This window comes from Microcebus murinus, chromosome 19, assembly GCF_040939455.1.
Source record: "Microcebus murinus isolate Inina chromosome 19, M.murinus_Inina_mat1.0, whole genome shotgun sequence".
NCBI lineage: Eukaryota > Metazoa > Chordata > Mammalia > Primates > Cheirogaleidae > Microcebus > Microcebus murinus.
Window position 1 is genome coordinate 20,288,924 of NC_134122.1, and position 20,326 is coordinate 20,309,249.

Consider the following 20,326-nt stretch of genomic DNA (forward strand, 5'->3'; position numbering starts at 1 on the left):
TTTGGAAAGTGTTCCCTCCTCTTCTATTTTCTGAAAGAAAACATGTTAATCTTTATTTAAATATTTGATGGACTGTTCCAGTAAAACCATCTGAGCCTGGAGATTTCTTTTTAAAAAGTTTTAAAATTATGAACTCAATTTGCTTTGTCATTATAGGTATATTCAAATCACTTATTTCCCATTGTATGAGTTGTGGCAGTTTGTGCTTTTAGAAGAATTGATCCATTTTGTCCAAGTTGACAAATTTATGTGTGTAGAGTTGTTTGTAATGTGCCCTTTTTATACTTTTGATGTCCTCAGGGTCTGTAACAATGTCCTCTGTTTCATTCCTGACACTGGCAATTGGCATTTTGTGTGTTCTCTCTATCACTAGAGGTTTGTCGGTTTTATTTATCTTTTCTTTTTTTTTTTTTTTTTTCTTTTTTAAGTGACTGCAATCATCTGGCAGGTTTTATTTATCTTTTCAAAGAACCAACATTTTTTATTTTATTGCTTTTCTCTATTAATTATTTTTTATGTTCAGTTTTATTGATTTCTACTCTCTTTTTGCTTGCTTTGGGTTTATTTTGCTCTTCTTTTTCTAGGCTCCTGAGCTGGGAGCTTAATCTGATTTGAAATATTTTCTCTTTTCTAAAGTAAGCATTCAGGGCTACACATTTCCCTCCCAGCATTGCATTAGCTGCATCTCCCAGGTTGTACTTCCATTTTCATAAGTTCAGTGTATTAATACCTTTAAATTTTAGACTTACTCTATGACCCATGGATTATTTAGAAGTATATTATTTTGTTTCCAAGTGTTTGGAGATTTTCCTGTCTTCTTGGTTTGATGCCATTGTGGCCAGAGAACATACTCTAGATGAGTGTGTTAAAATTTTTAAAAATGTGTTCAAGTTTGTTTTATGGCCCAGCATATGGTCTACCTTGGTATATATTATGTAGGAATTTGATGAGAACGTGTATTCTGCTGTTGTCGGATGGAGTGTTCTATACTTTTTTCTTTCTATTTTTTTTTTTTTTTCTAAGAAACCGAAATCTAGATGGAGTGTTCTATAAATGTCAAAAGATCCTTTTGGAGTCTGGTGTTGTTGAGTTCTTATTTATCTTTTCTGATTTTCTGTTTAGCTGTTCTGCTAATTATTGACAGAGGTATGGTCAATCTCTAAGTATAACCGTGAATTCGCCTGGAGTGGTCTCATCACCACTGAGCAGTGGCAGAAATCCTGACTGTCCCCCAGTTCTCCTGGGTCACCATCCCAGCAGGGAGGGGAGGGGCACTTCCTTACTGCCTGGTGCAGATGGGAGTCCACACGCCATGTGGTCTCCATGGCACTCAGGGGTGGGTGGGCTTGTTACTCTCAAGGGGGCATAAAAGTCCCAGCTCCGGCAAAATCCAATTTCCTCACTCACTTGCTGGCATGGGTAGGGATGGAGTCACAGGTCTTTTTTTTTTTTCCTATGAAATGTGACTGGAGCAGAGCAGGTACTGCTGAAAGTTCTGTCGCAGCAGGCTGACCCTTTCCTGGTCCTTTGGCTAGAGAAAGACGACTTTCGTTGGGGCCTTTTTTTTTTCCCTGTCTGTGCTTTTTGCCATTTCTGAATTCTGCCATTGCTGAATTCATCTGCAATTGCCATTGCTGACTTCTTCAGCTCCAAATCTGGGATTTATAACACAGAAAGGATCACCGATGTGCTGTTCCTCAGTCCCTAGCCAGCCTGCTGACTTCTCTCCACCTGTCAGAGTCTTCTTACGTCTGCTTTGTGTGTCCTGTCCAGGGATGCTAGTCGTTCTGAGCAGGAGGGATAGGGAAGAGGCGCGTCTACTCCATCTTCCTAGAAGTGGAAATCCTTAGCGTTTGTTTTCCATCATCTGGTCTTACGCATCGGCATGTCGGCTTCATGACAACGAGGGCCTTATTTGGTTCACCACTAGCCCTCGGCATCTAGAACAGTGCCTGGCACATAGTAGGTGCTCTGTAAATTCTTGTGGAATGACTGACTGAATTAATAAATACAGATAAAATAAAAACAGATTGGTAAAAACAGATGTGAAAACAATGCTCTGGTTTGGGGGAGCAGTTCAGGGCTACATCCATAAGCCCTCATCTCCCCGGTCCTCTCACCCCCTGTCCTCGAGGTGCCCACACAGGGCGCGGCTTGAAAACTTCGGGGCTGGCGCGCCTGCCGGGGTTGGCAGCGTGCATTTCTGAACTGGTGCAGGGAGGTGCGTGGGGGGTTAGCCTCGTTTCCAGAGCAAGAGCAAGAGTGGACCCTGAGGGGAGGGGAGGGGAGGGCGGTGGCGGGGGAGGAGGGCGCCGTCAGCCCACTCTCCATCCCCCGGGAGCTGCAGGGGCGGGGGCAGAGGGGCACGGGGCAGCAGATTCAGAGACGCGTGGACGCCACTGTGCTCTCTACTCCAGGCCCTGCTCCGCGGGAAGGCTGTGACCGACCACTGAGGGAGGCCTCGCTGCCTGCGGGCCGGAGGGGCACAGATTCCCGGCGTGGGACAGGGACAGGCACAAATGCCTAGTGTGCGCCACCCTCGGGGCCCAAGAGCTGGTGGGCCTGGGAGCTGAGTGGCGGCAGGCTCTAAGGGCCCGGCTGGTCCCTGCGTGGCCAGCAGGGCACCCTTGGGCAGCCACACCCCTTTCCCCAAGTCTGGTCTCAGAGAAAAGGAGGCCAGAGCCACCTGCCCTGGGAGGGACGAGTAAGAGCAGCTGCCTGCTGCCCACAGCCTCTCGGCAGTTGCACGGTGACCTGCCCCATGGGCTCTGGGGCCGAGGCTCCCACAGGGTCACAGTGGCAGACCCGAGCCCCGAGGGGATGAGCCTGATGAAATGCCAGCCAAGCCCTGCACAGAGGGCAGAGGTGGCCCGGGGTCCCCAGAGAGGGAAGAGACCTGCCCTGCTGTCTCCACAGGGTTGTGGGGACTAGACAGGAGGGGTGGCAGCAATGAGGCCACATATTCCACAGGGACAGGGGCCTGGAAGCAGAGAGGCACCAGCAGGACAGGAAGGAGAACTCTCCTGGAACACAGCCCAACTTGCCACTCTCTTGCTGTGTGACTTGGGCCAAACTGCCTAACCTCTCTGGGCCTTCCAGCTCTTATGATCTACTGCAGCTCTGTGATGTCCCACCACCCTCAGTCTGCAGAGTGGATGCTCAGGGTGGGGTTTCACTGTGCGTGCTGGGGCAGGAGGTGCCCCTTTTCCATGCCCTTCTCCCTTTGATCAAAAGCAAAACAGAAGCAGAAAGTGTTTGTCCAGGACTAGCTTTCCACTCTCCCGCCAGCACCAGGGAAGCTGAGGTGTTGCCATTCCGAGCAGGGGCCAACACTCAAATTCCTGCAGGGTCCGGCAGATGACTAAGTGAGGGACGTGTGGGAGGTGTAAGGCAATAGGGAGTGGAGGGGACTGGGGCAAACTGGAGAGCATGCGCCCCATGCAAAGGTGCAGCCCTACTCAGCTCTCGCCGCCTGCTGCCACAGGCAGTGCTGGCTAGACGGGGACAGATCTGCTCAAGGTCAAGACAAGCCAGGAACCTGGATTTTGTGTAAAATGTTGCCTTTTTGGATAGGTGTTAGGAACAAATACAAGCTTTTATAAAACACAGTGCAAGGTGAAACGAAACGTCGGCAGCCGGGCTCGGCCTCAGGCTGCACATGACTTTGGACGACAGAATCCGCCCTGTCTGAGCCTGTTTCCCGAGTGCTCCGCATGCATCATTCCACTCGCCCCTCACCAGTCTCCAAAGATGCCCCCACTGAGCCACCGCTCCGGCAGCTCGTGCTTCCCCTTGAATCTGGCCCCGTCACTCACGGAATGCAGCAGAAGTGGCACTGTGTGGCTTCTGAGCACGGTCATAAAACCCTGCAGCTCCCACTGGGGTGTCTTGGAATGCTTGCTCTTGAGACCCTGTCCCCGGGGACTCAGCCTCCATGCTGTGAGGAGTCCCTCTGGCCGCCGGCCACTGCCAGCCATCTCCAGCTGCCAGCGTCGCGAGGGGCCATCTCAGACACCCACCCGGTCACGCCCCAGTGGCTCTAGCCCCAGCTGACACCCGACTGAAGCTGCGGGGTCAGATCCCAGCAAGCGCCACCCAGCCGAGCCCAGTCCACCACCCAAACCATGAGCGATAATAATAAATTTTAGTGTTGATCCACTAGATTTGGGGGCACCGTGTTACACATCAACAGAGAACTGGAACGCCACTCATGAGAGCCCCACAAGGCAGCAGCTTGGGCTGTCCCCATTTTACAGCTGAGTACACTGAGGTGCAGAGAGGGTGAGTGACTTGGCCAAGGTCCATAGCGGGCGAGGGTTGGAGTCAGGACCTGAACCCAACCAAGCTGCCTGATTCCAGGGGCCACCCCCTCACCCCCACCCCCCAGGCTGCCTCTGCCGCCCGGGTGTCAGGGTGACATGGGGACCTCCGAGCTCCTCAGAGCCTGTTTGTTCCTCCTCCCTGCTAGACCGGAACGCAGAGGCTGGCGCTGTCTCTCCCAGAGCCAGTCTCCTCTCCGGTGCCGGGGCAGGAGCAGGGGAGGCCCTGGGGCCAGGGCTTTGACAAATGGCCTCACAGGTATTAAACGAGAGCGATGACATGGCGCAGCCCCAGCAAGGCCACAGATGTGAGGGAGAAAAATGGAGCTGATCCATCTTGCACTCAGTGGCGCGGAGAAAGGGACCAGCCCTCAGAGGGGCTGCACGGTGGGCCCGGCCTGTACCAAGTCCAGCGTGAATCGGTGCCCCTCGGAGGCCAGCACCAAGGCAGCAGGGGGCAGGGAGGAGCCCTCCAGGGAAGCAAAGGTGCCCCTGGCCGACACCGGCAGGCTCAGTTGCAGACGCAGGGGCTTCTGGGAAGAGAGGCCTGGGGGAGAAGGCAGTTCTCACTTAAGGCTGTGAGAACCACGGCAAGTGGCCCAACCTCTCTGAGCCTCAGTTCCACATATGCAACATGAGCTTGTTGCATGTGTTAAATTTCATGTCACTAGCAGCAAGAAGAGCTGGCATGCACTGAGCACTCAGGCGATCCTCCTGTCTCTGCCTCCCAAAGTGCTGGAGTTACAGGCATGAGCCACCACGCCCGGCCCATTCTCTCTTCTGATAGCAGCTCACTCCATCACCCCTGTCAATTTTCCATCGGGAGACCTCTCCTCCTTTTCTCTCTGTCCAGGGTTTGGGTGGGGCCACGCCCTTCTCTGGACCATGTGACCCAGGCCAGGGCAATTGGAGCATCTCAGTCTTCCCAGGGTCTACATCATTGGTTCAGAGATAATCACATGACTTAAGCTAAACAAATGAAAGTCATAACCAGAATTTTAGCTTGAAATATTGGAAAGAAACCCCATCTCTCTGTTGACATTGCTACATTTGTTAAGATGTAGGCCTGGAACTGGGTATGGTGACCATTTTTGCTAGCACTTAAGGAAAAGCTGCTTGAGATTGAAGCCAACATCAATGCAAAAGGAACAGAGACAGGAAAAGGGGAGAGAATGACTGAATTCCTGAAGAAATCACCTGGATCCAGCTGTGCCTGAAGCAGACCTTGCGGTAGCTCACCCAGCGTCTGCTCCACCTGCTCACTGTTGGGGAATTTGGGACTCATCCCTGGCTTCAGAGGTGGGCCTGGCTGGGCTGAGCTAATAAGCTCATGACACTGCCCCAGCCGCAGGATGATTCAGGAGAGAGAAGATGACCTCAGCCCATCAGAAGGAAGCCTAGTCAGTGTTAGAAAGAGAAGCCCTTTCTCGCCTCTATGTGCACAGCCCCAGGAGGAGCTTTCTCTCCCTCGAGGGGGAAGGACGCCAGCCCAGGGGCAGAGTTAACACGTGGAGGGGACCGTGCTCGGAGGATCACAGAGGAACAGAACTGGGCCCTGGTGAGTCCAGCCACTCTGGATCAAACGGGCCCCACGTCCACATCCCACTGTGCTTTTCCCTTCCGTGGACCGGTGTCTTCCTTTGCTCAGGCCGATGCGGGTGGACTTTTCTGCCGCGACCCGGAGTTCCCCACAGGGACTTCTCAGTTACATGAACTAATAATAAACACCCCTTGCTTATTTAAGCTCAGGATTCTACCACTCGCAGGCAAAAGAAACCTGACTAATTCCGCCTTTCTCGTGCTCACCCTGCTCGGAGGTGCTGGCCCACTCCCTGCACTCGGGGCCCTCGCTGGGGTCCCCCTCCCCCATCAGACCACCCAGACCCCTCCGAGGCTCGGCTCGCCTGACTGCACATCCTGCCAGCTTCCGTTCCCCTTCCAGAGCAGGTTGCTAAGGCAGGGTCGGCAAAGGACCAGACAGTAAACATCTCAGACTCCGTTCGACGCTCAGGCTGCTGCCATAGTGTGAAAGCAGCCGTAGATACTACGCAAACAATGGGGGTATCTGTGTTCCAAGAAAACTTCATTTATGGACATCAAAATTTGAATTTCATATTATTTTCCCATGTCGCGAAATAATATTATGTTCTGATTTATTTTCAAGCATTTGAAAACGTAAAAACCATCCTTAGCTCGAGGGCTGCATAAAAACAGGTGTTGGGCCGGATGTGACCAGCGGGCCGTGTTTGCCAATCCCAGCTCTAGCGTCTCAAAACACCTTTGGGCGGTTACTGCCCCCCACCCCGCCTTCTCTCCCCTCCCCACCTGGGCTGAGCTGAAGTGCCGGCAGGCCTCAAAGGCTCTGTTGCCTGAAGGTCAAAAGCCACTTACCAGAAGGACCACCCGTAGTCCCAGGAATGGGGTCTCCAGTCTTCAGGGCCGAGGCTCACGGTGACCTGGAACACCTGCGTGTACATCATGTGGGCCACCATTCCCAGGAGGCCTGCGGGGCAGGGAGAAGAACAGGTGTCAGGAGGCAAGGAGGGGCTTTTCTAGGCTTTTCCTGCCTGCCTGTTGGTGCTGAGGGAGAACAGGGACCCCGGGGAGAGAGAGAACAGCAGGAACAGAGCATGGGAGGCCAATGGGGGCAGTTTTCTGACCGAGGCCAAGGAGCTTGAGTTCGGGCCAGAGGGCCGAGAGAAGCCCTGGAAAAGTTTAAGCAAAGGAGACACAGAGTCGGGTCTGTGTGCCTCAGCAAACCTTCTCCGTAAAGAGCCAGGTAAGGAGATATTTTAGGTTCCGCGGGCCACATGGTCTCTGTTGCAGCGACTCAAGTCCGCTGCTGTAGCACAAAAGGAGCCATAGACAATGCGTAAATGAAAGAGCTTGGCTGTGCTCCAGTAAAACTTTATACGCCAAACAGGCATCGGGCCAGGTTTGGCCTGTGAGTTGAGTCGTAGTTTTCTCACACCTGTGTTAGAAGGTCATTTTGAGAGAAGCAGCCTAGAGACTGGTTTTCAAAGTGCATGTCTTGACTCATTAGACCAGTGTGTCACGAAATCAACTTCACGGATCTGTAGCACAACCAGCATAAAAATAAAATGGAATGTGGAATGGGACGTGACTATCTTATACCATCAAATGCAGCAGGAGGAAATACTGTTTCGTGAAACTTTCCACTTCCATCCATGTGTATGTGTGTGCAGTGGTTGCATTAATAACATGAAATGTCTTTTCTGTGGCTCACAAACCCACTGGCTTGGAGAACTCCGATCCCAGAGGATCTGAGCGGGCATCCTCTCCCACCACACTTTCCCCTCGTAGCCCTGGGCAAGGCACTTCACCCCCCTGAGCCCCAAATCTTTTCATCGGAAGATGAGGATCATGACAGGTATTGTGGAGAGTCGACGAAAGGAGGCAGGGCAGCCTTAGTTTTCTGCCTGTCCCTTTTCCGAGGGCTGTGCCTGGCCCTCCACATCCTCAGTTGTTGCAACTTCTCCAAGTCCTTCCTCCCTATACCCATCCAGGTGCTCTCTGAGTTATGTGACCTCTCAGAGCCTTGGTTTCCTCATGTATGAAATAGGATTGTAGCAGACATGGGAGCACCCACTGATGAAGGAAAACATTCATGAGAATGACCACACCTTCCATCAGGACAGCAGGGCCATAACAGTATTTTCATATAAAATCTCCCAGCTAGACCCAGAAGCTGGACCCAGCCTGGCGGCAGAATAATTAATTTTCCAAATTTTTCATTTAGAAAAGCATTGATTCCTAAATTGAATTCTGTTTATCGCTAAATATGAAAGGCCATGCCTTAAGAAAATTCAATACGTGAAAATTACAATTCACTCCAAGATACCTGGGTGGAACTCCCTGTTTGCATTTTAAAGATTCTGCTTCAAAAATCTGGCCCTTGTCCACATCTCTGGAAGCACGTTTGTTCTGCAAAGCAAGGGCCCTCCCAGGCATCTGTCCTGCGAATCCTCGGTAGAAAGGATCACTTCCAACTCAGCTGAATTGAAAAGTGACTTTCTGCTGAGTTACTGCACCTCCTAAATTAGGGAGGACTAAAGGAATGAGACTTTCCTGCCGCTGCTATCACTTCCTGGCCTGGACGCACACCAGGAAACCCAAAGCTGTAAATACCTCTTCGTGGTTTCGGGGATCTCCCAACTCCTGACACCAAAAACGGAATTCCCAGCTGGAGTGGACATGTGAGTATGGCCTCCCCTGGACCCCGGGGAACCGGGAAGAACACTGGGGGCTGTGGGATGTTGGCCAAGGGGCCAGCGCTGGCCGGCTGTGGTGCCGCCCGGAACCCAGCGCGGGAAGAGCTGCCGTAACTCCCAGCCCTGCTCCCCGTGGGCCGGACTGAGGAAGCCGGATTCTGTCGTCAAGTCCGGGGGGCTGGCGCGGGCTCAGAAGGAAGAGACGCTGTCAAGAGCATCAGAAGGTGCGTGAAGTCATCGGCATAGGGGCGATAAATGATGCTGTGTGCCTAGAGGCTGCAGGGAGAGAGGGGAAGGAGCCGGGAAGGAGCCAACATCTGGCGCTCCAGCAGAGCGAGAGGGACGGCGAAGGGTGCTCGGAGGCCGGGGAAGGGGATCGGGAAGAAGAGCAGTGCGGGGTCTCCAGCTGGGACAGGTGGAGACAGGACAACAGAAAATGACAGAGGACGCTCCCAAAGCCTGATGCTGCCAGGACAAGCGGGAAAACGGGGCGATAGCTGGAGACGCGGCCTGGGGTGCAGGAGGGATTTTAAAGATGGGATATAGAGAATGTTTCCATGCCCTTCCAGAATGATCTAGCAGGAGAGACGGACAGCGCAGAGGAGCGAGAGGGCGGCGGTGGGAGCGAGGCGGAGAGAAGACGAGCAGGTGGGGGAGGTTCTAGAACACAGGAGGCTGGCTTGTGACGGTGCTGGGACGCCTCGCCCAAGGGAGCCGGGCGGGAGAGCCGGCGGGTGAGCTCCCAGCTCTCGGGCAGCTCGCTCCCCTCCTCTCCAGCAAGCGTGAGGCGGGGTCGCCAGCTGAGCGCCAGGCGGCAGATGGGCGCGAGCGGGGAGCGGGGAGAAGGTGTGAAACAGTCTTTTCCAGAGTGGAAAGGCACGAACACACCGCGCAAGTGCACGCGGTCTCGGGCCAGCGCGGCGCGCCGTGTGAGATCGTGCCCGGGAGCTTGAAGGCAGCGGGCGGGCCACGGCGTCCAGGTGGGGGGAGGACTCGGCCCGGGGGTGAGCAGCGGAGCCTCCTGGGTCTTGAGGACGCACAGGAGTGCCAGCTCGGGGCCACACCATCCCTTGTCCCGCCGCTGGGGGAGGGGCGGCAGGTCCCTGGCTGTCCCCCGAGGTGGGGTGGACCAGCACCCCGGGGCCCTGCTGAGGGAGCCCCCTCCAGCCCGGCCCTGCCGCCGCGGGGTAAGGACACGGAGCACAGTGGCCATCCGAATCCCAGACTCCTCCCGCCACCAGCCTGGCTCTCTCTTGCAGGGTTTAGATGTTTTATGTGGATGCCATGCTCCATTTAATTGAGATATCAGGGAGGTAGCCGGTTAATTAATTTATAATAGGGTTTATTATTAAAGTTGCTAAGTTATTACTGAGAACACGTGGAGAGCGCTCATGTCTAAATAAATATTCCTTGTCGATGTCGGGCGCGGAGCCGGACTTGCCAACATTCCAAGCGTGTCATGTCGGGGACGTGAGCCACAGAGGGGTGGCGGGGGGCTGGGGGAAGCGGGAGCCGGATGAGATGGGGAAGGGCGGTGGCAAAGGGAACCCCTGGACATTCGGTTAGTCACTGAGCAAACACCGAACATCTGCTATGCCCCAGGCTTTCCTCCTGGGGAGATGTGGCTTCCCTCCCAGTGCTCCAGTGGGCTGGGAGGGACGGACACACAGACTGGGCCCCACTGTGTGTCAGGGCGGCCTAGAGGGGAGGTCCAGGGCTCTGGGGGGTGGGGAGGTGAGAAAAGGCCCCCAGAGGCGGCAATAATCCACGCTGAGAGTTGACAGTCAGAGGGAGGAAGGCAGGGCCGGCAGGGAGCTGGCCCATGCAGAAGCTCACAGGCAACGTGGTTGGGTGTGGCAGTCGCAGGCAGTTAAGCAGGGCACATGGGAGGTGAGAGGTGCTGCTGGAAGTATAAACAAGGACACTCCATGAGAAGTCCTAAGCCATCTGAGGGAGTCTGGACTTTACCCCAAGGGCGGTAGGCAGGAATTGCATCCCTGGAAATCACTGGAAGGGGCGGAGGTGGAACGAGCATCAGACATGCTTGGTTAAAGCCCCTTCTGGCTGCTGGGGAGGCAGGGGGCAGGGTGTGGGGGCCGGGCAGCTGTCGCCCCCCCCAGGCCGGCAGGGGTGCTGAGATGCAGGCGTCGCCTGGCACCACTGAGATGGATCACGTCCCGGCAAACCTTCGGGCACGGGGGGCCTGGGCTCAGGAATGGGGAAGGACTCTGGGTGACTGGGAGCGACTGGGAGAAGCTGTGGGGACTGACCCAATTTACATCAGCCCTGGAATGTGCTCCCGCAGAAAGAAAACCTTGAAATCCTAAAGCCTGGCATTTCATGACACCAGCCCGCTGGGGGCAGGTGAAAAAATAAATCCCTTGTGTACACATATCTAAAATATCCAGCTGCTGGTCACGACGGAGACCAAAGGCTGACTCGTCCTCGTGCCCTGCAGCCCGGGGGACCCACATGGCCAGGTGCACCTGCGCTTAAAACCAGCCCCGGGAAGCTGAGCCGATGCTATGTTTAAAGCCTGCCCAGACCTATTTTTAAAGAAAAAGCTATTTTTAGCCACTCTCTTGAGAACCCACAGCCTCTCTTGGTAGCATATTTCAGGGTTTAAAAAGTTCCTCCTTACACATAACCTAAATCTTTCCAGCTCCAATTTGAGCTAATTTCTCGCTCTGCCCTCTGAGGACAAGGGAGCCGAGCCGGCCCGTGTCATCTCGAGAGGAGCCTTTCGGGAGCTCGGCAATTACCCGGGTGCCCACCCCCCCACCCCCCTGCCGACCTCGTCGTGTCTGGACCACTTCAATTGCTCTGCCCTTTCTGCAAAGGGCTCGTTGTAGATTGCTTGAGTCATTAGCGTCACTCTTGTTTGGATTCTGCCTTTTAAAGCAAAGTGGCCAAATCGAGGCGGCATCTAATGGGGACCTTCCGAGTTCAAGCAATGGGTTTACTGAACTCCCACCAGTCTTGTCCCCCCCCCCCCCGTGCCACCCAGCCCTGAGGCAGTGAGTGGGCTCAGACTCCCCCCACCCAGGTGGGGGCCCAGAATGAGTCCAGAGGCCCTGGTCCCAGGTCTTCGTGGGTTTTGGGGTGGCCCAGGGCCAACTGGTAGAGGGACGACTTTTGATACTAACGGCTATGCCCCCACGCCCCCAGCATTGCGTGTTGCCCTGCTGCCCTCCCCGTGTGGATAAACAGGCACACGGCATCCTCGGCTGCCGGGCACAGCTGTTGCAGAAGAGCAAGAAAGCAAGAGCCAAACGCCGGCTTTGGGGACTCCAAAAGCCTACATCGGGTGTTGGGAGAAAAAGGTTTGGAAGCATACATGATCAGGCAGGCCCCATTTCTCTCCCCCCCTCCACCTGCAGACCAGGTAAAAGCACCCGCCTGGGGGACAGTGGGAGGCGGGGGAGGAGGAAAAGGGGGATGGTGAGTCCAGGAAGGAATGTACTCAACTAGGCAGACATGCAGCAGGACAGCCCTAAAGGGCCCAGCCTCACTTCCAGCCCCTTCTGTCACATCCCTGGAGCCACGACAAGCGAAGTCGGCACCCACAGAGGGTCCTTTCCCAGCCCGAGTGACAGCGAATACCCAGGGGGTGACAGACACCGCTGGTGTGCCCCCCGCCTGCGTCCACCTGTGTCCCTGACTCTCCGGTGCCTCTTCACATGGGCTGCGCCCCACCGAGTGGCCTGGGATGCCCCTGCCCCCCAAGAGCTGGGCTCCCCACCTCCAGGATGGTGGTGGGAGGACGGGAGAAAGTGCCCAGGCCTGGGCTTGGTGGCAATGTGTAAAACAAGCCGGAGGTCTCGCACAGAGGGCCGGGACACAGGCGAAGGCGCCCTTGGGTGCACACACCCCTACGTCATGGTCCTGCCCCCCTCGCCTCCTCCCTTCTCCCACGTGTCTTTGCCAGAAACTCGCAGGCCACGGACTATGCTCCTGATGTTCTGCCCGAGCCTTGGACTCTGGCTGCCCCTACGGGGAATGGCCTCTGGCCCTGGCCGTGACCCCCACGCCCTGTCTGCCACTGGCTCCTTCTTAGCAGCCCCCAGCCGGCCCAGCCCCCGCCTGGAGACGAGCCGCTACAGCAGACGCCGTGCACGTGCGGAGTGGGCCGGTAGGGTGGGAGAGAGAGCCCGTCGCAGGCCCTGTGCAGATGCCCCCGTGGAGCCTCCGTCGCCTTCTCTGCTCACCACGTGCCCCACTGGACCAGAACGGCTGAGCGTTAGGGGCCCGTGTAATGCACGGCCCAGGCCGGGGGGCTTCTCAGCGTGAACGGAGGCGCTACTAAAGATCACCCTGGGACGACAGGCGTGCGGGACAATCGCTCACGAAGGCAGAACAGATGAAGGAGGGAAGGAGCTCCCAGTCTGCCAGGGACCCTTCCGCTTGCGGATGCCCTTGCTTTCCCGAGAGCTTGTCCTCTGCCAGGTACCGTCCCTGTGATCTGCAGAGCAGGCCTATCGGGTGTGCGCTTCACAGGTGAGAACCAAAGCGGGTCGTGCTAGGGGCCTGGCGCTGTGCTAAGAGCTGGAAAGGGAGACCAGCTACAGAAGTGGCCCTGCCTGCTGGGCGCTCCCGCGCCAGTGGAAGGGACAGACACCGGCAGGAAACAACCGTCAAGGGGCCGGGGAGTCGGAGACGGCGGTACAGGGTCCTCTGCCCAGGCAGTCGGGAGGCTTCCCGGAGGCAACACGAGACGTTGCAGCGGCGCCTGAGGATGAGGAGGGGTCAACCAGGTCAGTGCTGCCCAGGGCTCGGGGCACCCCCTTCTGGGGTGTGCAAGCTTATTGTGGAGCGGGATCTCTAAGCCTCAGCACCGAGGACGTTTGAGGACAGAGGAGCCTTGCTGTGGGCCCTGTCCTGGGCATTGCAGGACGTCTAGCGGCATCCCTGGCCGCTATTTGCCCGATTCCAGGAATGTCCGCACCCCCCGCGCGCACACCCCAGTCGCAAAGACCAGAAACGTCTCCAGACATTGGCCAAATGTCCTTGGGGAGGGCAGGGAGGGGCAAAATCGCCTCCTGGTTGAGAACACTAGGTTAGATGCTCCACAAACGTTTTTACAGTGGTAATTTTTTTTTTTACAGTTCTTTTCTGTGTATTGCAACTGATACTGGCTTTTCATTTCCGGTAGTGAGCTGGAATTTCCTTTCTGAATAAATATAAGTTGCAAAAAACATGAGTGGTTTAGAGGAAAATGCTAAGTGCACGACGCACCTGTGGCAGGTGGGTGGCGCGGTGGTCCCAGCGGGTGGGGGTGGGGAATGCAGACAGGTAAAAGGCGGGAAACGCCACGTCTGGCAGGTCCCATGTGCATGTGGGGGTGGGCTCTGAACGTGCTGCACATGCGTGGACAGGCCCGGGAATCCCTCAGGGAGGTCCCACCTGGGCGTGCGCACGCTTTCTTTGGGAAGTTCAAGGCCAACTTTCCTCCGGCCTGGCAACAGGTGCTGTCTCTCTGGTCGGGCACCAGAGAAAGGGGCTGGCTCCACTGTGGGGGAAAGATAAAGATCTTTAGACACTAGCACGCTCTTTGAGGCAAGGCGCCCACACCAGGAAAGGCAGGGATGGAGGGATCTGCAATCGGTGCAGGGGGCGGGCAGTGCCCTGGACAAGCCCGGCTCACTCTCCTTCCGGGGACACTGGGCAGAGTCCCCCCTCTCTCTGGGGGGTCTTTGGTCTTTCTCTCTCTCTGCCTCTTTCCATGTCTGTTTCCTTCATTCCCTCTATCTTGCCTTTGTCTCTCCTTTGTTCTCTCTCTCTTTCTCTCCTTCCCTCCATAGAATGTCTAGTTAAATTCGCCCAAGTTACAAGCAGGAGTATTTGCTGAATTCAGGCATCCATGGTGGGCCTCCCCCTCTCCTCCCATTTTGCCCACCAGGGCCCCTGACCTGCACAGGGACACCTGGGACAGGTTGGGGACTGCAACTGCAGGCCCCACCTGGACCCTGCCAACACAATCCCTCCGCGCAGAGCCCGGCCTTCCTGAGCGGCCTCGAGAACCGTCCTCCCAGCACTCCCCTCCAGCCTCCGGTCGCTGAGAGGCTCGTCCTGCTCCTCTGGCCAGTCAGACTTTGAGCGCTGAGCTTCCGCACTTACCCACAGTGTCGCCGCCACCGCGACGCCATCCCGTCAGTCTCACTGCCCAGGAACTAATGGCGCTGCCTGCACCCAAGAAAATGAGGGGCGGCCTTACCACAAAGCCTCCGGGAAGGCAAAAACGGCAGCCCCTCCTTTCCCCGGGCACTTTACAATTTATAAAGCATTCAGCCATCTCCCGTCCCGTGCAATCCTTGCCTTACCCCAGGAAGGCTAGGTTTGGTTACTACCCTATTAGACAAATGAGAGAGTGAAGCTCAGAGAGGTGGAGCAACCCACCCAGGGTAACACAGCATGGACCAAGAAGTGTATTCGAGCCCAGGTCTGCCCAACTGCCAGTCCAGATGCTCCGCCATTCCATCGCAGCCTCTTCCGCTCATTCATTCAACAAATATTTATTAAGCACTCACTGTATACCCGGCCCTCTTTGTGGCTCAGGAGACAAAGGCGTACATAAGACAAACGAGGTCCCTGCCGTTGTTATGAAGGAAGACAGGAAATAAACGCACAAATTTAAAAACCCAGGGTTTAATAGATGCCCTGGAGGAAAAGAAAGGCGGGTGGAAGAGAACGACTGGGTTTAGCCAAGGAAGTGGGGGGGCCTCCCGGGAAGGTGACGTTTAAGCTGAAACCTGAGGAGTGTGAGGCCGTGCGGGGGGAGCGGCCGAGGCCGAGCGAACGGGAGGCGGGAAGGAACATGGCGTCTCCGCGGTTGGACGGGGCCAGAGGTGAGGAGCTGCGAACCGGGCGGGAGAGGGCCCACGAGGAGCCCCGGGGTGACTCTGTCAGCCCGATCTCAGTTGGAGTGTCCCTCGGGCCCGGGTCTTCTCCTGATCTCTGGCCGGGGCTCGCGGAGGGGCGCAGACACCAGCGGACGGCAGGCTCTGCGAGGCCACCTCCGCCCCGGGAGCCTCCGAGCACCAGAGACGAAGGCTCGGCTGGGGAGCGGAGGCCGGGAGGGGAGGTTCCAGCGCCAGGGAGGCTCTGAGCAGGCCTTGGCCGGGCAGCAGAAGGACAGGGGCCACCCTCCCGGAGGTGGGGTCTGCCGGGGTCACAGGGTGGCTGCTCGGTGGTCTCTGTCCCGGCGGGTCTCAGCCCTGGGCCTCTCCAGCCCCAACAACGTCACACGGGCATGTGCGGCTTGGCTTTATCGGGGATGGGGGGGGATGAGAGGACAGCAGCCCCTCATTCCAGACAAGGTGTTCTCTGTTCTCCGGCACATTCTGCCCGCCCGCCACCTTCCAGAGAGGAAGTGGGTGAACGCCAGTTCGCAGGCCGTCCCAGAATAGCCAGCAGGGCGTTTCCGACCCTGGGAAAAGCACATGGAAAATGCTGTCTGTGAGGAGAACTTTCCCGGCGTGGAGAATTCGGGGAAGTGTCCTCCGAGGGGCGCTCAGGCCCCCGGCCGTCTGCGGCGCAGAACAGTGTCTGCAGGGAGGGGCCGGGGGCGCAGGGACGGTGGCAGCCCAGGGAGACAGCAGCGGCTCTTCATTGTGAAGCCAGGACGGGACGCCAGGCCCAGGCAGGGACCAAGGAAGTCACAGGCAGGGAGGAACCTGGAGGGCAGGGGCCGGCGAGGGTGTCAACTCTTTGGGGAGGGGCGCTGGAATTTGGCAACGGCTGTCAGACTGAAAATGCACCTTCCTCTTGACCCAGCAATTCCACCGCTAGGAATTTGCCCTCAGACATATGTGCAAGTGTGGGCGAAGAAGTATGGACAAGGGCTTTCACTGCAGCAGAGGACTGAAAATCCCCTAAAAGTCTACAGACAGGGAACTAATAGATTACGCTGTAGCAGTGGAAATCTACGTGTCCATCCCTGACCTCAACTCCTGCCCCTTCCCCACTCTGGCCTCCTTGCTGTCCCTTGAATGCCGCAGGCATATTCCTGCCTCAGGGCCTTTGCACCTGCTGTTCCTGCTGCTTGAGCCCTTCTTGCCCCGGATATCCACATGCGTTGTTATTTATCACTGTCTCAGGCTCAGACTCCAGTCCTCCCCACACCACACGGGTGTCTGTGGCCATTTGAAGGCCCTATTCCCCGGGCTTCGGAAACGCCAGCGCAGACTCATCCACTCTGGGGGGTGGCCAGAGACCCTCAAGCCCACAGGAGCCGGTGGCCCAGGGGGTCTCGACTCTCTCAGAGGTGACCTAGCCTGCGTGGAGGGTCACACGCCACTCAGCTCTCTAGCTACAGGGCACCGTCTGCCACGCCCGCCAAACTGCCACTCGCTAAGGCTCGGAGAGCCGATCCTCAGGTGTCCCCGTGCCCTCGCGTAATCCCCTCCCGTTGGTGGCACCATCAGTCGGGGACAGCAGAGGGGCAGGATGTACGTGACTGCGTTACATAAGACTGTGACGCCTCTCCGGCGAGGAGACGCTCCCCCCCCCATGGCTTGATGGAACAAGCAGGCACGTGGGGGCCGCACAGCCAGGGACCGAAGGCGACCTCCTCAGGGTGGTCTCCAGACTACCACCTGCAGGAAGCCGAAGCCCCGAAAGGAACCACAAGGAACCGAAATCTCCCAACAACCGTTTGAGCTTGAGGCGGACCCTTTGGGGGTGGGGGAGGGGCTCCCGGGGAGAACCCAGCTCCGGCTGACACTTTGCAGCTTTGCAAAGACCCGCCTCGGCCAGAGCAGGACCCCCGACCCACAGAACTGTGAGCTGATACACATGTGCTGTTTGAAGTTGCCAAGTTCACACAACCACAGGTAACAGGTGCACAGGTAAGCATCTGGAAAATGCAGCTGTGCGCCCGAGCCAGGCCTGCCTAGGACAGGCAAGACGGCCGGGGCTCAGCCCAGCTTGCTGGTGGGGCTGGGCTGGTCGCTCTTCCCTTGGGGGGCACATTCACGGCCCAGCCCAGGCCACACGTGGGGCCTTGACACCCGACTACCCTGCTGAGATCAGTCCCCTCAAAGCCCAAAGCCCAGCCTGGCTGCAGCCAGTTTCTCTCTACAGCACCTACACCCTCCCTGCACACACAGACGTACACAGCACACAGAACACCGCAGAGCCTTGGAAACAGAACGAGGGGTTCTCGGTTCAAATCCCGCCTCCAGCGTGTGCGCTTATGTTCTGTATCTGTGGGCTTGAAATAAACCTGTGTTCTCTAGCGTCTTTTGAGGGGTGGAGGGTAACAGAGTTCTACATAGTCTTAATAATTTGCGCTTATTGATTTTATTGTTCAAATCTTCAGAGGTTCGGCTAAATTTTTTGTCTGTTTCTCTGTCAGTTTCTGAGATGTGTGTGTGTGTGTGTGTGTGTGTGTGTGTGTGTTAAAAATCTCTGTCATCTTGATTTATCTGTTTCTTTTTGAGGTTCCATCACTTTTTGCTTGTTATAATTTAAAGTTTATGTTGTTAAATATATTCTTATGGTGGATAAATGTTTTTCTTGCTTTGTTACTCTTTTTACCCATCTATAATTTATTTATTTGTCCCTTATAACTTTTTGGTCTTAAATTCTATTCAATCAGACAACAAAACTATTAACCCAGCTTTCTTTTGTTCATATTTTCTAGGCATATCTTTTTTCCATTCTTTTCTCTTCTACCCTTCTATGTCTTTTAAAGTGTGCTTCTTGTATTGTTGGACCTGGTTGCTTTTGTTTCTATAGCCCAAGAGCTCTGAATTATAACTGGTGAATTTAACCCAGTTACATTTATTGTAATTTGAATTTATTTCTACCAACTCCAGCGCTTACTAACTGTGCCACTGATATCCCAGAGGCACGGTCTGGCAGGGCAACAGGGGGACCCAAACGCAGAGGCCTGAATCAGCTCAGGGAAACATTATAATTTAGAGGCGACAGCCAAAAGCAAGCCCAAGCTCCTCATATTGGGGCAGGAGAAATAGAGTCAACAGCCCAGGGAATTCCTGTGGCCCTGGCTCAGCCCCTCTCAGCTGCCCTGCAGTGAACACCCACAGTACTTTGTGGCGAAGCCTATCCCAGCTTTATCAGGATTCACAGTCACAAGTGGTAGCCACATTGCGCAAACTGGATTTAAAAGTGGAGGAAATATTTTAAAAACTCGTGTAACTGAAAGGTCCCTGGATCGTCTGGCCTTAGGCATAGCATGATCCAGGCGCTCAGATGGTGAGGTCAGGAATCTCTCTCAAATGCTTCCTTCCTCTGTGTTGGCTTCATTCTCAGGTAGGCTCCCCCGACGGTGAACCCGTCAGCTCCAAGCTTACACTCTTTCATCTTAAAAAAAAGCATTTCTGGTGTTCCAACAATTGCTACAGACATCCTAGAACTGAACCTCACTGCCCTGGTTGTGTCACATGCTCATCCCCGAACCATCCATTGTGGACAGGGGGATGGAACGCTTTGATCGGCCGGCCCCGGGGCCACTTCTGCAGTGGGCGGGGTGCGGTCAACAGGGCCCGGGAGCAGAGAAGAGATGGTTTCCCAAGTGAAATCACGGCATTCTAAGCCGAAGCAGTGGAAAAGGATGCTAGAAAGACAAAGCCGCAGACAAAACCACTACAAACATGGCAACGCGGGGACAGTCGGAGGCTGGATGCCACACAGCCCTCCACTGCCTCCCTCCTAAGACAGCCACGGCCCTGCAGTTCTTAGCAAAATCCCTAAAGCCAGGGTCACTAACTGGACTTAATCTTCTCAAAGGCGGCTGCCCTCCCCTCTGCCCGCCTGCAGCCACCGCCAAGAAAAGTGTTGTGCGATGAAATTACAGACTGACCTTTACAGAAGTGTGGCTCTGCCTCAGATAGAGCAGGCCTCAGCCCCTAGGACCACGAGACAACCAAACTCCAGGAATGAGACCAAAAAGTCTCTGACACAGCGAGATGGAGGTCACAAAGCCCTCCCGCGAACCCTCAGGAGCGCTCTGAACCTCAGCCCACAAAGCTGGAGGTGAAACCTGCTCTCCTGGGACTATGTGCGTGGGCCACCTCGAACACCACAGTCACGCCCGGTCATTCGCCGTTCATCTGACACTCACAGAGGCCCCACCGAGGCCCCGCGGGCTTCAGAGACACGGAGATGAACAGAACCTGGTCCCTGCCATGAGGCTTCAGGCCTGGGAGACAGGTTTGCGCTGCTGGGTCTCCATAGATTTGGGGCTAGCTGTGACGTCTGGTGCCTGACATCAAGATGGCACCAGCCACACCCTTTCTCCCGTGAGCCAGCCCGACCTACCCCTCCTGGTCACGCCGAGCTCCGGGCCAGTATCTCCTGGGACCCTCCGTACCTTCTCCCACCTCAATCCCGCTGTGCTCAGGTGCGCCAGGCTCTGACCCTTTGCCACCTGCTCCTGGCTGGACCTTGGATCGTGTTTCCCTGAATTGACTGAGAATCCCCCACAGGCTCCTCTGGCTTTACACTCTCCTGGTCACCTGGGGAAGTGTCCTTTGCCCCAGCATCAGTCACTATGAACTGCTAGAACCCCATCCCCCACCCCCATTCCTTCGTTGGAGGTTTTACTTACAATATTTATTAAACTTGTTAAAATTCTTACCTCTTCCCACCTCCCCAGAGCCCAGTTTCCACCTGGTCCTGTGCCTGGGGCCAGGCTCATTTGTATGAAAGGGCCTGTGGCCTGCAAACTCCCCCAGTTCTTGCTTCTAGGAACATGCAAAGGATGTGGCAGAATTTAAATTAAGAATGACCAGCCTCGGGTGGGAGGACAGC

General features: G+C 55.8%; 1 protein-coding gene across 1 annotated transcript in view; it reads right to left on the minus strand.

Annotated features, from left to right (window-relative positions):
• Positions 1-20,326, minus strand: part of GSG1L (GSG1 like) — a 198,399-nt gene that overhangs the window by 33,356 nt on the left and 144,717 nt on the right. Inside the window, exon 4 of the mRNA XM_012759022.3 lies at positions 6,711-6,822. Within this exon, the coding sequence (XP_012614476.2) occupies positions 6,711-6,822 (112 nt within the window). The remainder of the gene's footprint in view (positions 1-6,710; positions 6,823-20,326) is intronic.